The sequence below is a fragment of the Balaenoptera acutorostrata genome, chromosome 14 (genome assembly GCF_949987535.1).
Source record: "Balaenoptera acutorostrata chromosome 14, mBalAcu1.1, whole genome shotgun sequence".
NCBI lineage: Eukaryota > Metazoa > Chordata > Mammalia > Artiodactyla > Balaenopteridae > Balaenoptera > Balaenoptera acutorostrata.
The window spans coordinates 6,380,760-6,397,661 of NC_080077.1; the positions used below are offsets into that span (position 1 = coordinate 6,380,760).

The window sequence follows — 16,902 nt, forward strand, 5'->3', positions numbered from 1 at the left end:
GACAGTGATAACATCCTCAGCATTTAAAATACAGAACTGAGCTATAGTCAGAAGGAGGCAGGAGGGCAAAAGATGAGAATACTAAGTGCCAGGCTGGGCGGTGGGGAGGAGGTGGATGAAGGCTGTGAAAGATGCTTCATTCCAGGGACTCCTTATTAGATGCTGGTTTCCTGATGTTAGGAGAAGTTTACTGCTTAAAGGTGACAAGACTAAGCTGTATCCTTTCCTACTCTTAGATGTAATTATTTAGGGAAATGTCTTTGACTTTCAGGGAAATCAATGGAAGAATTTTTATAGGAAGTGCCATTCCAACTGGACCTTGAATATATGGGTCAGATTTCAAAATGGTGGTGGCAGTGGAGATGGTTGGAGGGTGAGCAGTAGCCCGGTTGGTGTCGGGAATGGGACGTGGTGGGGGAAGGGGTGGAGAGAAGCCCTGCTCTACCTCTGACACTAGAAAGTACCCAGGTCTCCACCCATCTCTGTCCTCCCTCACAGTGCCTCAAGTTCAAACCTTCCCCCTTCCCCTTCTCTCCAGCCAACATTGTTTGCATATCAGTACACTTAACAACCGGCTACTGGACTTCTCAGTGGGACAGAAGAATCTTCTTAGTATTGTTAACTGTGTGTCTGACAAGGCAGGGAGAGAGGAGACAAGACACATCATTTTTATTTATTCTCTTCCGTGCTGTCCAATTTAGTAGCTTCTACCCACATATGGCTGTGCTAATATAAATTACTTAAATTTTTTTTAAGAAAGAGTCGTTTCTTAGTAGTTCCTAGCCAAATTCTCAATAGGCCCTGGTAGCTAATGGCTACTGTATGGGAGAATGCAGATGGAGGACATTTCCATGGCCACAGAAAGTTCTCTTGGGCAGCTTGTTCTACTTAATATTTTAATAAGCTCATATGTGATACAATAATTTTAAATCACTTGTGTTCCTGTTGCTTTGTAGTGTATTGATACTGAACATTATTTTACCTAGGTATAAAATATGTTAAATCTCACTGTCTTCTCCCCTAGAAAACGAATTATCCAGGCAATTAAACTCTTGATTCTCTGACAAACAGTGATGGAAACTTCTGAGGTGAATGAAAAGTTTTCATCAGAGTCAGAATGAGTTTTCTTAAGTATTCATTTATCTTATTAAAACAACGTCTTCAGGCCGTAAGCCCATTATCTAAAATACATTAAAAATGGAAACTGTGCACGTTATGCTCGTTTTTCAAAAAGACAACGCAAATAGTATATTCTTTTTGAATAGGGGCTTTACTCGATAAGTGGTGAATATTGTTAATGCTTTTGGCAATTTTTTGGACCAAGACAACAAGAAAAGAGAATGAGAGAAAAGAAAAGACTTGAGGAAGGATTATGTTAATCAGACAAAGTGGGAGAGAAAACCTAAAGATAATGATAAAATGATAAAGCTAAGGAAGCCTTATGGATGCTTTCAAGGGACATAAGAACTCACACTTTAACAGGGCCCTGCACACTAACTGTGCTTTTTAACTTCTATCCAGGAAAAAAAAAATGAACGTCTGAATGAAATGAATACACTGTAAAATCATTACATTGTAAACTAACCCTTCTGGTTCATGATAAAATAATTATGTAAGTTTATTGATGGCTTGGGGTGGAGGGGAGAACTTAATTGTAAGCAGGATCTTCAGCAGGGTGTCTAATAAATCTGTGTTTATAAACTTTAGCAGTTGGGCTTGCTGTAGATGAAGCCCTACACAGTGGGTTGTATCCTTCCTCCAAATTTTTTTCCAAATTGTTTCTGAGAAATACATTTACACAAGATGCTCCATAAAAGGAAGACTTCTGAAGTCTGATAAAGTTAGGGACGTGCTATGCTCCATACTTCCTGTCTTCACGGAGTCTGCAAAGTCCTGCAGCGAGAGCACGTGCTTAACTTGGCATCACCTAAAATGTTCTGACTACACAGATGTAGAGAACAAACGTATGGACACCAAGGGGGGGAAGTGGCAGGGGGGTGGTGGTGGTGTGATAAATTGGGAGATTGGGATTGACATATATACACTAATATGTGTAAAATGGATAACTAATAAGAACCTGCTGTATAAAAAAATAAATTAAATTAAATTTAAAATAATAAAATAAAATAAAATGGTCTGACTAAAGAGTCCCCGATATTTTGGCTTGACACCTTTCAACAGCTTGCAAGCCACTGTAGTGTTCTGTAAGGTATACTTAAAATATCCCCATCAGACCATGAATAGAACAGCTGAAACAACCAAATCACTCAAAAACTCTTGTTTTAGGTGAAAAAGTTCTTCTTTTTAGGGTGTTGGAGGATTTAGGGGTGAAGTAGCATCATGTCTGCAACTTAATTAAAAATCATTCGCCAAAAAAGTATATATGTGTATATATGTAAATGTACACAGACACACACAGAGGGTGCACACAAAATATGGCAAAATGTTCACAATCAGTGAATTACAGGGAAGGTTGTAAGATTTTTGAAATATTTCTCTAGGTTTGAAAACTTATTATATAAAAAAAGGGAAATCTATAACACAAACACAAGCTGCTTTGATTATTTTGGGCAGTGAAGGGGTTGCAATATGGAAGAGTTGATTAGGAGAGAAAAATAATTTTAAGATCCAAACAGAAGTTTAAGAATGGGAAGATTCATATTATTGACTGGAGACAGCTATATACATAGAGAAAAGTTTTGGGGGTCATTCTTCCCATTGCCTTGCTTGTTCCTTTAGGAGTTATGGCTCCGTTTTTAAGAGTCTGTACCTTAGACCCTTCCATCAGGCTAATGGGAACATTGCCCAGAAGATGGTCAGGATGTTGTTTGTGCTTATTCCTGTCCTGTGCACTCCAGACCTCAGCATGGCACAGAGAAGCTTGCCAACTTGAAATAGTGTGATGTAGCCAACGAGGTGGGGAAGGCTTCCTGAAAAGGGGCTCCCAAGGTTTGCTGGAAGCCCCAACTGCTTGACCAAGTAGAGCCAACAGCTTGAAATGTTCTGTAGCCAAGACTGGCCTGACCTTGATCTTCCTTAGACTGGCTATTAATCCCCAGCTTGCGCTGGCTCTGGGAAGCACTATGTAATAGATTGCATGTCATCTTGTATGCTTCTAGGGCAAGGGCATGGGCATGCAGTATTTTCTAACTAACTTCTCAAGGACTTTAGTGAAGATTGTGGCACACAGAGGTGGGTATCCCAATCTTCATATTCTGCCTGGCTCTATCATTAGCTGAAACAATATTGCCAACGTTGCTGTTGCCCTAAGGGAGAGAGAAAAGTCATTTAGTTTCCTGCAGTTTCTGAGATGCTTCGTTTACTATTGTCAAGTCGTTGCTAATATGCTCTTTCAACAATGCTAGTGTCTCTGCAACCCCGACTCCCCTTTGTAAGCGTTTCTTTTTCCAGTCTTTCTCTTCCTCCCCCCTCTTTTTTTGTTTAACCTTTACAATAGGTTATAAAAATTGTGAATTGGCTTTGTTCATATTGCTGATACAAGTTTTAATGATAAAAGCTCCTACCTTCTTCACTAAGCTTGTCATGGTACACATTAAAATTGTCAGAGTTCTTGTGATCTTCTGTCAGTTGTGATGGTATTTCTATAGCTTTAATATATGGTTCTATCTGTTGCATTTATGATATACATAAAACCTTAAGAATATATTTTATCTAATTATTATATTTGCTAATAACAATGTGATATTTATAGACTTGAATATCTTGCACATTAAAGCACTAAAGCTGCAAAAAAGTGTCAGAAAATCATAGTTTCTTATCAATACAAATATATATTTATAATTCATCTTCCTTTTCACACTGAAACTAAATATTAATCTCTGGAAATTAATAATTACAAATATATTACCAGTAAATAATAAAATTATAAAACTTGATGTCTTTATTGTGCTTTACATTTTACGAAGTATTGTCACCTATAGTGTTAGTAAAGATGGCTAAACAAATGACACTTAAATATGTCTACAGAGGCACTTTTTGTAAATTAGTAAAGCAAATGGAGCTACATAAGACTTGAGGATCTTTTTTGTTTTCTCATTATTTTTTTACTAATTGTTTTCAATAAACCATATGCATTTGAAAGTCTGAAAGTTTTTGCTCATAACGATCAAACGCACTTACTATATATTATTTCTAAATGTTCTTGATGATACTAGTAAAATTTTAAACAAATCTTTATGCCGTGACCTTTCATGTTAGCCCCATCCGTTAAGAAGTAAAGTAAGGATTAAAAGAACTATTTGATAATTTTAGAAATTTGGAAGTTAGTTGTTTCACTGGTAAGTGTGTCTGAATAAAGTTAGTTCTTTATAGATGTAGAAGTGTGGAACAGCTCAAAAATATTCCCCTAATTTTTTCCTGTATGGTGACAGGAATAATATTTTCCTGTATGGTGACATTTGAGAAAAATGATCAGAGATGTTTAACTATCTATTTTTTTGTGTGCAGCTTTTGCTCTTGAAAATGTATTATTTGAATGGCATTTGTCTAGGTAGAGGACGCTCATGAAATGCAAAGAACCCATTTCTGCACACAGTCGCTGAGTCTGCTAAGCCGCTCAGGGCTGTTTTATTTTATGTGTGACTCTGTGTTGGAAAGTTTCATTGGAAACTCAGCAAACTGTGATCATTATCATTCATATCATGAGAAAAGGGGTAGTTTGTACCTATAGATAAGATTTTAAGAGAAAAAATCTGGAGCCTTCAAAACTGGGTACAGACACATGAAATAAAATTCAGGAGCAGTGGTCCCTAAATTTCCAATGCTCTTAGATTCTTGTCCTTTTAAAAATTTCAACAGCAAAGTGTGCGTTTAATTTCCCTGTGTTGCAAATACCCTTGGCCAGCTCTTCCGGTAGCAGGCTGCTACTTTGCTGAATAAGTCACAGGGCTGTTGGCAAGAAGAAGAAAAGATTGTCCCTCTTTTGAGCATAAAACTAGATTTTCTATTGGGGTTGGCCAAAAGGTTTGTTCGGTTTTTTCCGTAAGGTGGCTCTAGTAATACTTAGTTGTCTTTAACTTAATTCGAATTGTTAGATTGTATGTGACAGCTGTCAAATCAGCGTGCATTTAAAAAAAGATTTATCAAAATTGGCAAAGTTTTGTGTAGCCATTTTAGTATTGAAGATGGAAGAAAAAAGCAACATTTTTGGCATATTATGCTTTTTTTTATTTCAAGAAAGGTAAAAACGCAACTGAAATGCAAAAAAAGATTTGTGCAGTGTATGGAGAAGGTGCTGTGACTGATTGAACGTGTCAAAAGTGGTTTGCGAAGTTTCGTGCTGGAGATTTCTTGCTGGATGATGCTCCACGGTTGGTTAGATCAGTTGAAGTTTATAGCAATCAAATTGAGACATTAATTGAGAACAGTCAACATTATACCACGTGGGAGATAGCCGACAGACTCAAAATATCCAAATCAAGCATTGAAAATCATTTGCACCAGCTTGATTATGTTAATCACTTTGATGTTTGGGTTCCACATAAGTTAAGCAAAAAAAACCTTCTTGACCATATTTCCGCATGCGATTCTCTACTTAAACGTAATGAAAATGTTCCGGTTTTCAAACAAATTGTGACGGGCGATGAAAAGTGGATACTGTACAATAATATGGAATGGAAGAGATTGTGGGGCAAGTGAATTGAACCACCACCAACCATGCCAAAGGCTGGTCTTCATCCAAAGAATGATGTTGTTTATATAGTGGGATTGGAAGGGAGTCCTCTATTATGAGCTCCTTCCGGAACCCAAACGATTAATTCCAACAAGTACTGCTCCCAGTTACACCAACTGAAAGCAGCACTCGACGAAAAGCGTCCAGAATTAGTCAACAGAAAACACATAATCTTCCATCAGGATAACACAAGACCGCATGTTTCTTTGATGACCAGGCAAAAACTGTAACAGCTTGGCTGGGAAGTTCTGATTCATCCACCGTATACACCAGGCATTGCACCTTTGGATTTCCATTTATTTAGGTCTTTACAAAATTCTCTTAATGGAAAAAATTTCAATTCCCTGGAAGACTATAAAAGGCACCTGGAGCAGTTCTTTGCTCAAAAAGATAAAAAGTTTTGGGAAGTTGGAATTATGAAGTTGCCTGAAAAATGGCAGAAGGTAGTGGAACAAAAGGGTGAATACATTGTTCTTGGTGAAAATGAAAACTGTGTCTTTTATTTTTACTTAAAAACCTAAGGCACTTTTTGGCCAACCTAATAAATTAAATTGTTGTATCTTCATTATAATATTTATCCCAGTAATGTTTCAAAATGTTCCTGAGGTGTTAGTTTTAAAATTTGTCTAAATTTGGATTCAGCGTTGATTGGCTACTTCCTCTGCTTTCTTTTTTTCCCAGCAGGTAGACCAACCTACAGCAGCTTTTATGTCTACTGCAAAGGCCCCTGTCAAGGAGTGCAGCCAGGAAAGCTCAGGGTGCGGTGCAGCACCTGCCAACAAGCGACGCTCACCTTGGCCCAGGTAAGGAGATGTGGCGTGAGCAGCCTGCCCTGAAAAATGAATGTGTATTTCCAGAGTTGCCTTTCGGGGTTTCTAATCAGATATCACCCATTACTGAAAAATTGACTTCTATGTGGTTGTAATGGTTAATGGTATCTGAAGTTTCATTTAAAAATATACTGCTCTGTAAATTTCAGGTACTACAGGGCCATTGGCCTTATTTCTTTAATCCAGGCCTAATGAAAGGGAATATAGAGGCTGATTTTATATCAAAAAGAGGTTGGGGGTGTCTTTTAGAAGCAGCCAAGAAGGATCCTTCTAAGATCCTGGAAATGTTTCATATCTCGATCTGTGTGATAGGAACATGGTTGTATGCATATGTCAAAATTTTCTGGACTCTTCATTTAAGGTTGGTGCACTTGAGGTAAGGGACCCTCAATAAAAAAAAATGAAAAGGAAAGTTGTGGATCAAGGACCAGTATGCATATAAAACAGGGTTGGAAAGCACGATGTGTTGCAGCCTCTGCTTGTTTTGTGCAGTCCACAACCTGAGAATGGTTTTTATATTTTTAAGTGGTTGGGAAACGTCAGAAGAGTAGTATTGTGTGACATGTGAACAGGACATGAAATTTAAATTCCAGTGTCGTGATAAAGTTCTGTCAGAACACAGCCCCACCCACATCTGTGCACGTTGTCTGTACCTTTCTTGTGCCCTAGATCAGAGTTGACCGGATGGCCTACAACGCCGGACATGTTTACTCTCTGGCCCTTTAGAGAAAAGGTTTGCCAACTGGCCCCTGATATAAAACATAGGCACAGTAATTCATGGCTTTAGCGTGATAGTTGTGTAGGATTTGGCTAAATGTGATGTGGGTGCCAATGTGCGTAGGGGAGCAGAGGGCATTCTGGTCAGCTCAGTGCTGACAGCACAGCCCAGGAGGTGCAGAAGGACAAAGACTTTTACAGGTGATTAGGGGCTGAGGTGTAGGGCAGCACCCCCGTGAGCACATCGGGCCCCAGTGACGGCTAGAGCATTTAGATTTTATTCTGCAGGCAACGGGAACAAAGGCAAAGCGTCACAAACAAAGACCGTGTATAAAATGATGTTTTAAGACTATCTCTTGGTGCTGTAACAGTTTGTCACTGGGATTGAGGCTGGTGACAGATCGAAGGCAAAGAGGTTAATTAATCATCTATTTATAGGGCTCACAGGTGAGGAGCTGTGGGCCCAGAAAGGGGGAGTTGGGGGGGGGGGGGAGGGGGACCGGCAGACTGAATGTAAGGGAGTGCTGTCAAAGAACCTGAAGGATGTACCGAGTCAAGGGGAAAGCGTGGATCTCTGACTCAAGCCTGGGGAAATGGCGGAATTGCTCAAAAATGTAATTCAGATATCATTAAACTTCTGTCCTACATTCTATGCAATTGTCTATCTGTCTATATTCCAAGAGTCTGTAAGCCTCATAAGATCAGATAACTTGTCGGTTTGGGTCCCTGTCTTATTTCCAACATGGTGTGTTGCCCGTAGTGGATGGCATCTGCATTTGAACTTTCACACATTGATTCAATAGATCCACAAACTTTAGAAATTCTATTTGGCATTTTATAATCATATTAATCATAGTAAGTATGATTGTCTTGCCACAATTTACTGACTTCCTTCCTTACATTTATATTCTGGTACTTGTATTTTTCTCTAATTCTCACCACAGACCTGAAAAGTAGATATCATTATCCAATGTTTTTAATAATGAGACTCCACAAAGTTAAGTAATGAGTTCAAAGTTACATGGTTAACAGATGTTGGTGCCAGAAGTGAAAAGTCTTTTCTGTGTTTCTCCAAAGCCCTGGCCCTTTTTTAGGATAGATTGCTTGCTATACAAATCTGCTAATAAATGTTCTATTATTCAACTACTTCCCTTCTATTTAAAATATCGTTCAAAAATGCTCTTAGAAAAAATACCCTTAAGGATTAAGAAAATAGAATCAAAGATGATTTGAAGATTATTTATTTAATCCAGAGTTTCAGTACAGTTACTAGATGTAGCATAACTGGTACCCAACAAATAAATAGACCAGGCATTTCATTTTTTTTTAAATAACAAAAGATACACACTCAGTAATACCTTCAAACAATATCTCTGTGAGCAGCTGACTAATCACACTGGCAGTTGGTCTGCACGTTTAGTGTTGGAAATGATGGAGCAGGTGCGGGACTTTGCTAAGAGGAAGGGTTTCTAAGCAGAGAATAGAAAACTGTTAGGTTTCATTTGCCCAAAATTTATAAAGATCTACAACGTACACAGTTTCCTCTGGTCAGGAAAAAAAAAGAAAAAAGAAACAGGATCATGCGTAGCTGACTAGTTATAGGGAACAGATTGTGGTTTACCTGAGCTTCTGCAAGGAGCTTTTTATACACAATGAGGAAAATTGGAACCTACTTAGCCACCTGGTTTTAAGCCCATGGGGCAATAAGCCCCATGCCCTTCATGAGTCTTAATAGTAACCTCCTAATTATTTTTTGCTGTTGTTGGGGATTTATTCATAATTCCAGCATTTCCTCAACATATTTAAGTTTTACATGCGAGAGAATGAGCCGCCTCTCATATGTAATGCTCTAAGGTTGAATTGTTGAAATGTTTTATATTTAATGTGAAACTCGTAATAAATTGGCAAGAAAGAAGGACAGCCATTTCTGTCACAGTGTTAAGGATGGGGAAACTGAGGTCTGAAGTTTTGGACTGACCTTGAGGGTAAGTTGAGAATTCGCTTACAGAAAACACCAGGTTTTCTTCTGTCTCCAAGTCAAATGATCTTCTTTAATTCATGGTGACCTTGACCAGGGTTTCCATTAACTGAAATAGCCTTTAGAAAAATGAACAGTCACTGGAAAACATCGAACAACAACTGATTGGAAAAACACGGCAGGCAGCCAGTTTTCAATTGCCTATTCAAAGATGGTCCACGTAGGTCCACACAGAAATGACACGGGGTTGACCACAGAGGGAGGTGGCTTTATCCATGCGTATACATTTCTGATTGCCTTCCTGAATAATAAAATGAATGATTTAAAATAACCTATGTCATCGTTTCCCTCATTAGTGTGGAAAATCAAATGATGTGTAAATCATATGCTCAGAGCCTTTTTTTTTAATTCAGAAAAGTGGGCAGAAAAAATAAGGTTTTCCAAGATGTGTAGACTATACACTGTTTTTAGAATAACTAGAAATTAAAGAAGGAATTCATATTGGAAAAAGAAACAGCACTGAGAGACTTAAAGATTCTTTTCCCTCTCCCTTTCTCCTGGAATCCTGCCAAATTCAAGGTTAGAATGTCAATAGGCATGGTTCCTTCTACTGTCTGTCCTGTTGTTAAGTTATAAGTGTGTGGGGTGAAGAGGGAGCCTTCTGGTAAGGAAGAAAGCTCTTAGCTCAAGCTCTCAAAGATTTCCCAGCACCAACGTATATAAACACAAGACTACCAGAGACTGTGTGACCTGTTAAAAAATTTGCCTGGGCTGGTGAAATTTAGGTAGATGTGATGTTGATGATGAGGATTCCGTCCCAGGGAATCACCTTAAGAGGGTTCCTCCTCCTGAGCCCTCCAGGATTCTGCTCACTGAGTCCCAGCAATGTTCTCTCCTATGCTGGGATGAGATGTCCTGTCCCTTCTCCCATCACGCTCCAGCCGTTGCCCACTGTCTAGATGGGTTGTACCTCCTGTGGAAAGCAGAGCTTCTGTGATAGGAAGAAACTACTTTTTCTAAAAGGAAACAGGCTTAAAATATGGTAAGGATGTTTATGAGTAAAATCATTTACTGACTCTAAAAATAATTACAAGATAGAAAGGATGTAAAAGTGAGATGAGAGAACACACAGAACATAGTATTCTGCCTTGGAATACTGTATGGGGCTCTGAATTGCCTGGGAACAAAGACCTGGAGAGAATGGCCTCTGTGGTCCTTTTGTCCATCAGATGTTCTAGATTTGAATTCTGGTTCTGTGACTTACTGGCTGTGTGACTTGGGGCAAGTTGCTTAACTTGTTTTTGTCTCAGTTTCCTTGTCATCAATTGGAAGTAAACATTTCATTAAAGTTGTGAGGGTTAAATGACTTAACTCATTAAAGTATTTAGAACAGTGCCTGGCACATAATAAACATCTAGAAACCATTAGCTCTTACTGTCATTTCTTGAAGTGAAGAAAACTTTTGATTTTCTACCAAAAACACATTGAAGCAACTGCTGAACTCACATTGTAAACTTACACCTCTAGGACACTTCAGTTCTGATTAAGTTACAAATTGTTAATCCCTCCAGCACAAACTCTAGGTAACCTGAGTTATCCGCTATTAACATCTTTTTGTTTGCACCCAGTTTATTAGTCTTAAAATGAATCAGAAGCCAGGAGATTACTGCAGCCACGAACTGTGGATGATTTTTTCCCCCCTACAATCACTGTAATTACTTTATCTCAAAAAGAACTTTATCTTTGCCACTCTAATAAGATACTCTGCCGCGGAATAGCATTAAAGCTAAAAGGTTTCTGATGAGAAATGGTGAAATAAATAGAGTAAGATGTACAAATGCCTGACATGATGGATTTTATTTAAAATTGGTTTATAGATTAAGAACAATTTATGTGAGGAAATTTATTAAGAAATATACTCTAAATGTATAACTGTTCCTAAACTTAATATTTGTTAGAGATTAATTGTTGACCAGGAGTCTGCTTACTTCCCTTAATATCAAAACCTACTCTTACGTACATAATAAAGTCACATATGTAATAAAATCATAGATGAGAGAAAAGGAGAATGGACAGAATGGCTCCTTGGACTTGGCTTGAGCCCCATGGTTCAGGGGAGAGTGAGAGCAAAGAGTGGACAAAAGAGGTTTTTCATCAGAGTCTGTGTGAGAATCAGGGCAAAAGCCAGAGCCAGGCAGGCTTGGGGACGAGAACGGAGCCCAGCATCATTCTGGCACCAGGAAGACGCTGGGTAGGACTGCCAGATTAGCACACAAATATACAGGGTGGTCACCTAAATTTGATTTCAGATAGACAATGAATATTTTGTTTATGCATAAGTATGTCCCAAACATTGCATGGAACATAAGTATATTAATTTTTTAAATCTGAGATTCAAATTGGCATCCCATTCTTTATCTGGCTGTGCCCCTCCCTCTTCGCCGGGCCATCTGTGTAATGACTGTTGGTGCTGACCCCAGGGAGGCCCCTCAGTTGGCTCTTGGTCAAGCTGCGGAGGCAAGCAGCAGCTGGAGGAAGAGATGAACAGCAAGAATGTCAAACAGAACAGCCGGAGCCGGCAAACTCGGCGGTGGCCACGTGTGGGGAGCACTCACCTGGGGGTTCTAGGCATAAGTGGGGGCCTCTGAGGGGTAATGCCAACATCCTTGAGTGAGAGTAATCAGCCAGCAGTCATTTGAGTCACAGTCATAGATGGAAGTGTTTGTTTCTGAAGAACTACAGACAGTTATTAGTAAACCAAGGGAACTTCTCATTAGAAAAACAAACAAAAACAATAAATATGTTCTTGTGGATTGGAAAACAGTTCATTTTTGCTATATTACAATGATATAAACATTTAATAAAGAGTTTACAAACAAAAAGTGAAAAAATATAAAGTTGCCTATTGAAATAGATAAAACGCTATATATATGTATAAAACTGTGTATGAAATAAGTAAAATGCTATCCAGCTGAGCTGCAGGCAACTTTAGCCAACAGCTAGTCACTGTGTTATGTTCACTATTCACTATGTTGTTATTTCAACTGTAGAAATTCCTATATTGAGAACCTTTATCATATGCTTAATATTTCAGGACTAAAATTTTCTTTGGTCATATGTTATTAGTTGGAGTGATTTCAATAAATTGAAGCCTGTATAAATGTTGGTCAGTGTTGGTAACACATTGACATTTCGATCAGGCTAATAATTTTCAGTTGGACTCCAGTGGCGGAAGGCTTTCACTGCTTCTTTTTTGGTGACCCTCTGTACTATTTTAGTAGCTGACTTTTTTTAAATAATGATTTTACTTTACAAATCTTTAAGAGAGAGGAAAAAGAAAATAATCTTGCAGATGCATATCCCCAGAGCATATTTTTAGAACACCCAGTAGCATCAGAAGTCCCTGGAAAGATGGGCACTTACCAGGCATGTACCCTGGTCGTGCTGTAGTGTCTCACTGTTTGTCCTTTGATACCCAGCCTTACTCCTGACCTATGATGCTAGTGTGAAAATCTCAAAACTGTGGGCAGGAAATTTAAATCATGCCCTTCTGAAATGTATGCGTATATATTTTAAAAAGTGTGTTGAATTCTTTATTTCCTTATTCCCAAAGAACTTTGGTTTATAGTGTGTATATGTATTTGTGTGTATATAAATATATATATTTATATATATCATGAGGAATGAGTATTATTAATAGCTATTATTGAATGTTTACCAGAAACCAAGATCTAAGCTCAGCACTTTACTTAAATATCCCATTTAATTGTTATGTTGTTTGAATAGTGTTCTAAGTTTCATATATATGCATTGTTATGGCAGTGAGGTACATATTGTTATTTACTTCATATGGAAAATACGATAAAGTTTTCCAAAGTCTGTCAGTCAATACTGACATGTGGTCATTAATCTATTTAATTGGAATTTGGTTGTGCTACATAGAATTTTATTCATTGTTCAGAATGATAGCGTTAAAACAATTACAAGAGAAGTATTTATTGGGACTACATAGGACATTTGACAAAAATCACAGCCTAAATACATTTATAAAACATAAAGGAAAAGATAAGATTTTTTAAAGAAAGTTTATTGTATACTTTATTATTTCATTTTAAGTTGTAGTTAAATGTATCATGTTTTAAAACAGGGTTGCTTTGTTTATTGGTTAACAGTTCTGTTCACCGGCAGTGATAGAACACTCTTTCATCAGCGGCTTACTCCATAAGGACTTAAATGTTGTCTTAAGCATTGACTGGGTTGTTTGTACCTTTACCATCCACCATCCTTCATGTCACAGAACCAGGTATCGTGGTATTGAGTCTGCAGTCAGGGCAGGACAACGGGAAACAGCCATGCCTGTCTCGTTTATTTGTAAAAGGAAATAATAATGTTGATAATTTTTAGAAGCTTCTTTTCAGTCTTCCCCTTACATCACATTGTTTATAACTTGGTCATAGACCCGCTAATAATTACAAAGGAAGCTTGAAAAGCAAGTGTTTCCCAAAGGCAAACAGGATAGCCATAATTGGCTTAGGTCAGTTTATCCGAGGGTTTCGGTCCATTGCTTCTCCAATCAAAATCATAGTTCTGCAAATAAGGAGAGAAGATGAGATGGACATTGGATGGGCAAATGACTAATGGCTGCCGTATTTGTAAATGCATAATTATTTTAGATCACTTTCACGGACTCATCAATTTCTTTACTAAGTCTAAATTTTACTGTTATATACTCTATTTGTATCACTATGGCTACACAAGGGATTTGGCCAGCCTTGAACTTGTTTTTGTGTGTGAAATGCCACTGTTGTTTCAGTGGTTGTTTCTACACATAAATGTATCTCCCTGGTTTTCTACAGAATGATATTGATATATTATCCATTTGACCACTTAGAAGCATTATCAAGAATTGTGGAAAGAAAAGACAAGATCTTTAGGGCAGTGGGTTAATTTATTTGCTCTTTGCTTAAGAAGAAAATGGCCTAAAAACCTCACTGGGGAAAGATAAACAGAATTTAGTAGCTCTGTCTTACTCTATAGTAGATCCTTTGTCAGTGCTTTATAAAGAATGAGCATATTATCTAGCGCTAATAAAATGTGAGGGGCAGAAGAATCACATTGAGAGACCTACAGAATTAGGCAAGATAGTGCAGATCAGGACTGTGCTATGTTTTTTCAGTAATTTTACAGAAGCATTGGTACTTATGCAGGCATGCCATCTTCCATCTGGGAATATCAAGCTACCTGCATAAATGTATCATTGAAGCCAGATGAGAAATGGAGAGGTTAATTGACTTCACTTGGGTCCACAGTGAGAAATGAGCCAAACTGAGAATTAAATCTGGGGAACCAGAGTTACATTCTAACTGAAACATCCATATTAAGTTACATTTGTTTTCTTACTACATCAGAGAGAAAGTAGAGCCTTACTCTGCAGCCTTTTCCAGAAAAGAACCAAATTTATTAGACTACATTTCCTAAAGTGGGAATGGAGATTTGGGAAACAGATAAACAGTGAAACACAGGTGTTTTCCTTTAGTGAGGAGAAAACAGAAGAGCATCGGTACACCTGGAAAATAGGAAATCATGAAATTACAGAGGAGACTCTCGTGGATTATGACAGTTTTTCTGTGACTAGTTGGCTCTACTGGCTCGTTGGAGGCATAATACTAATGAAGTAAGAGTCCTCGGCATGAGTTCTGCAAGGGCCACTTGCCTCTCTGAGCCCCGTTATAACCCTGCAGTCACTTGTTAGTATGAGTAAACTAAGGGTTCTCCTAACTAGCTTCATGAACTGTATTTCTATGTAGTGTCAAAATGACCCAGAATTTTCTTTAAATCTTCAGTTGTGCTTTGGGAATTTCATATTAATTTAGAAAGCCATCCTAATAAACATCCACTGCCCTACTGCCTAGGAAATCACCTACAGTTAAAATAATCAGATACAGCCATCGTTTAAAGCTGGCATTATCATCTCATGGACAGATGAGCTTTTTCCTTCATGCTCTGGTAAAAGTAAGTGGAAAACCGTGTTTTTTCTCTTTCTTACTAAATAGGATATCCTATTTAAAGTAGTTTGTGTAGAAGGTCAGTGTAAACAAATGTGATGTAATCTGTAAATTGTGTAATGTTGCCATAAAGTTAAGATTTAAGCTTTGAATAAACAGACATAGTAAAGATGGTATATGTGTGTGACCACAAAAATGAATGGAGTGTGACCAAAAAAATAAAGGACTCTGTTAATTGGGTACCCTTTACTCTACTCCATTTCTAGACTCAGTGCCCCAAGGCAGGGACTATAGCTTTTCCACCTTTGTGCTTTAGCATCGTGCCTGATGCATAGGAAATGTTTATACCTTTGTGGTGGAATAAATGAATAACTGAACAAATGGCATCATAGTCACTGTTTGCCTTAACCTACCTGTAATCTTAGAATAGGAGTGAACTTTGTAGTCATCCAATCTAAATTCCCTCCTGATAAAAAAACTTTCTCTTATAATACATACTTGGTGTTTGGTCATCTGTCTTCTGCTAGACGACCTTTAGTAATGGAGGAACAATTGCTTTTCCAGTTAGCTAGCTCTCTTCATTGTATGACACTCTAATTGAAGAGAGTTATTTGACCTAAAATCTATCTTCACCCATAAATTGTAGCTCTGCTCACTGAAAATAAAACAAAATCCTAGGAATCTTCCATCTGTCAGCCCTTCATATGTTTAAAGCAGTTAAAATGATTCACTTCCTTTCTCTACTAAATTCATGGCTTTCAAATGTAAGAAAGGCAGAAAGTATCTCCTTGCCTCAGTGAAATTCACTTTTCTATGAACAGCTTCAGAGTCACAAATGGTAGAGCAAGAGTATGAAAGAAAAATCATTATTAGAATCGGGATGTATTGGGAAGCAAGACCAGCAACTACTGTTTGAACTTGGATAGACTTGTGTGGACAGGCTAAGTCTGATTCAAAATATTCTTGAGAAGAAGCCTGAACTGTAGAAAGGTCAAAGGGGGAATGCAAATAGGTACTTCTTCATGGAACAGTGATGATGTTAGGCTTGGAGAGTCAAGAGGTGTGTTTAGAAATGACAATTCAGAGAGAGCAAGTGTGGTAGCCACCGGTCAGGAGCTGAGAATACAGGATTGTTCATGATGGGGCTTGTTGAGCACGTGAGCCTTGATGCCCAGTGGTAATTTTCATACAGCAGCTCCAGGCAGTTCCAGTACAAGCCTTTTGCAACTTAAACTGCACAACCCATCAAGCTGTATCTGAGCACCGGTACTTCCTTTTGCTGTTGATGCTTCTGTGTCTTTTGCTAAAGGCACTGCCATAGCCTCCTAGTAGGTGACAGTTTCTACCAGGGCCAAATGAATACCTTTAAGTTTCAAATTCAGTTTCAATTCAGCAAATACGTGTCCAGTCTCATGAAAAACAATCAATCAAACAAACCAAAAACTTTCTCTGCACTCCTGCTAGGGCCTGTGCTAGGAGGGGCCCTTGCTGGAGGGGGAGTGGGAGGGGGCCTCCTTCTTTTCTTTCCCATCCTGAGCTTTTACCCCTTCTAGCAAAAAGTTACCATTTTGCTCCCTTTGGTTTCTATGTCTCAGTGTTGAATTCAGATGAGAGAGCTAAGGAAAATAGATGGGGAAAGTTCTCACTTGACTGATAACTGTCCTGGGGTGGATTTGAGCT

At 38.2% G+C, this 16,902-nt stretch overlaps 1 protein-coding gene across 4 annotated transcripts in view; it reads left to right on the plus strand.

Moving 5' to 3' along the window:
• The window catches only part of PRKN (parkin RBR E3 ubiquitin protein ligase), a 1,291,417-nt gene that overhangs the window by 477,953 nt on the left and 796,562 nt on the right, over nt 1-16,902 (plus strand). For 3 of the 4 annotated variants that reach the window (XM_007186087.2, XM_007186088.2, XM_057527616.1), the window contains exon 4: nt 6,374-6,495. In XM_007186087.2, the coding sequence (XP_007186149.2) occupies nt 6,374-6,495 (122 nt within the window). The remainder of the gene's footprint in view (nt 1-6,373; nt 6,496-16,902) is intronic. The other variant, XM_028167433.2, reaches the window with a different exon arrangement.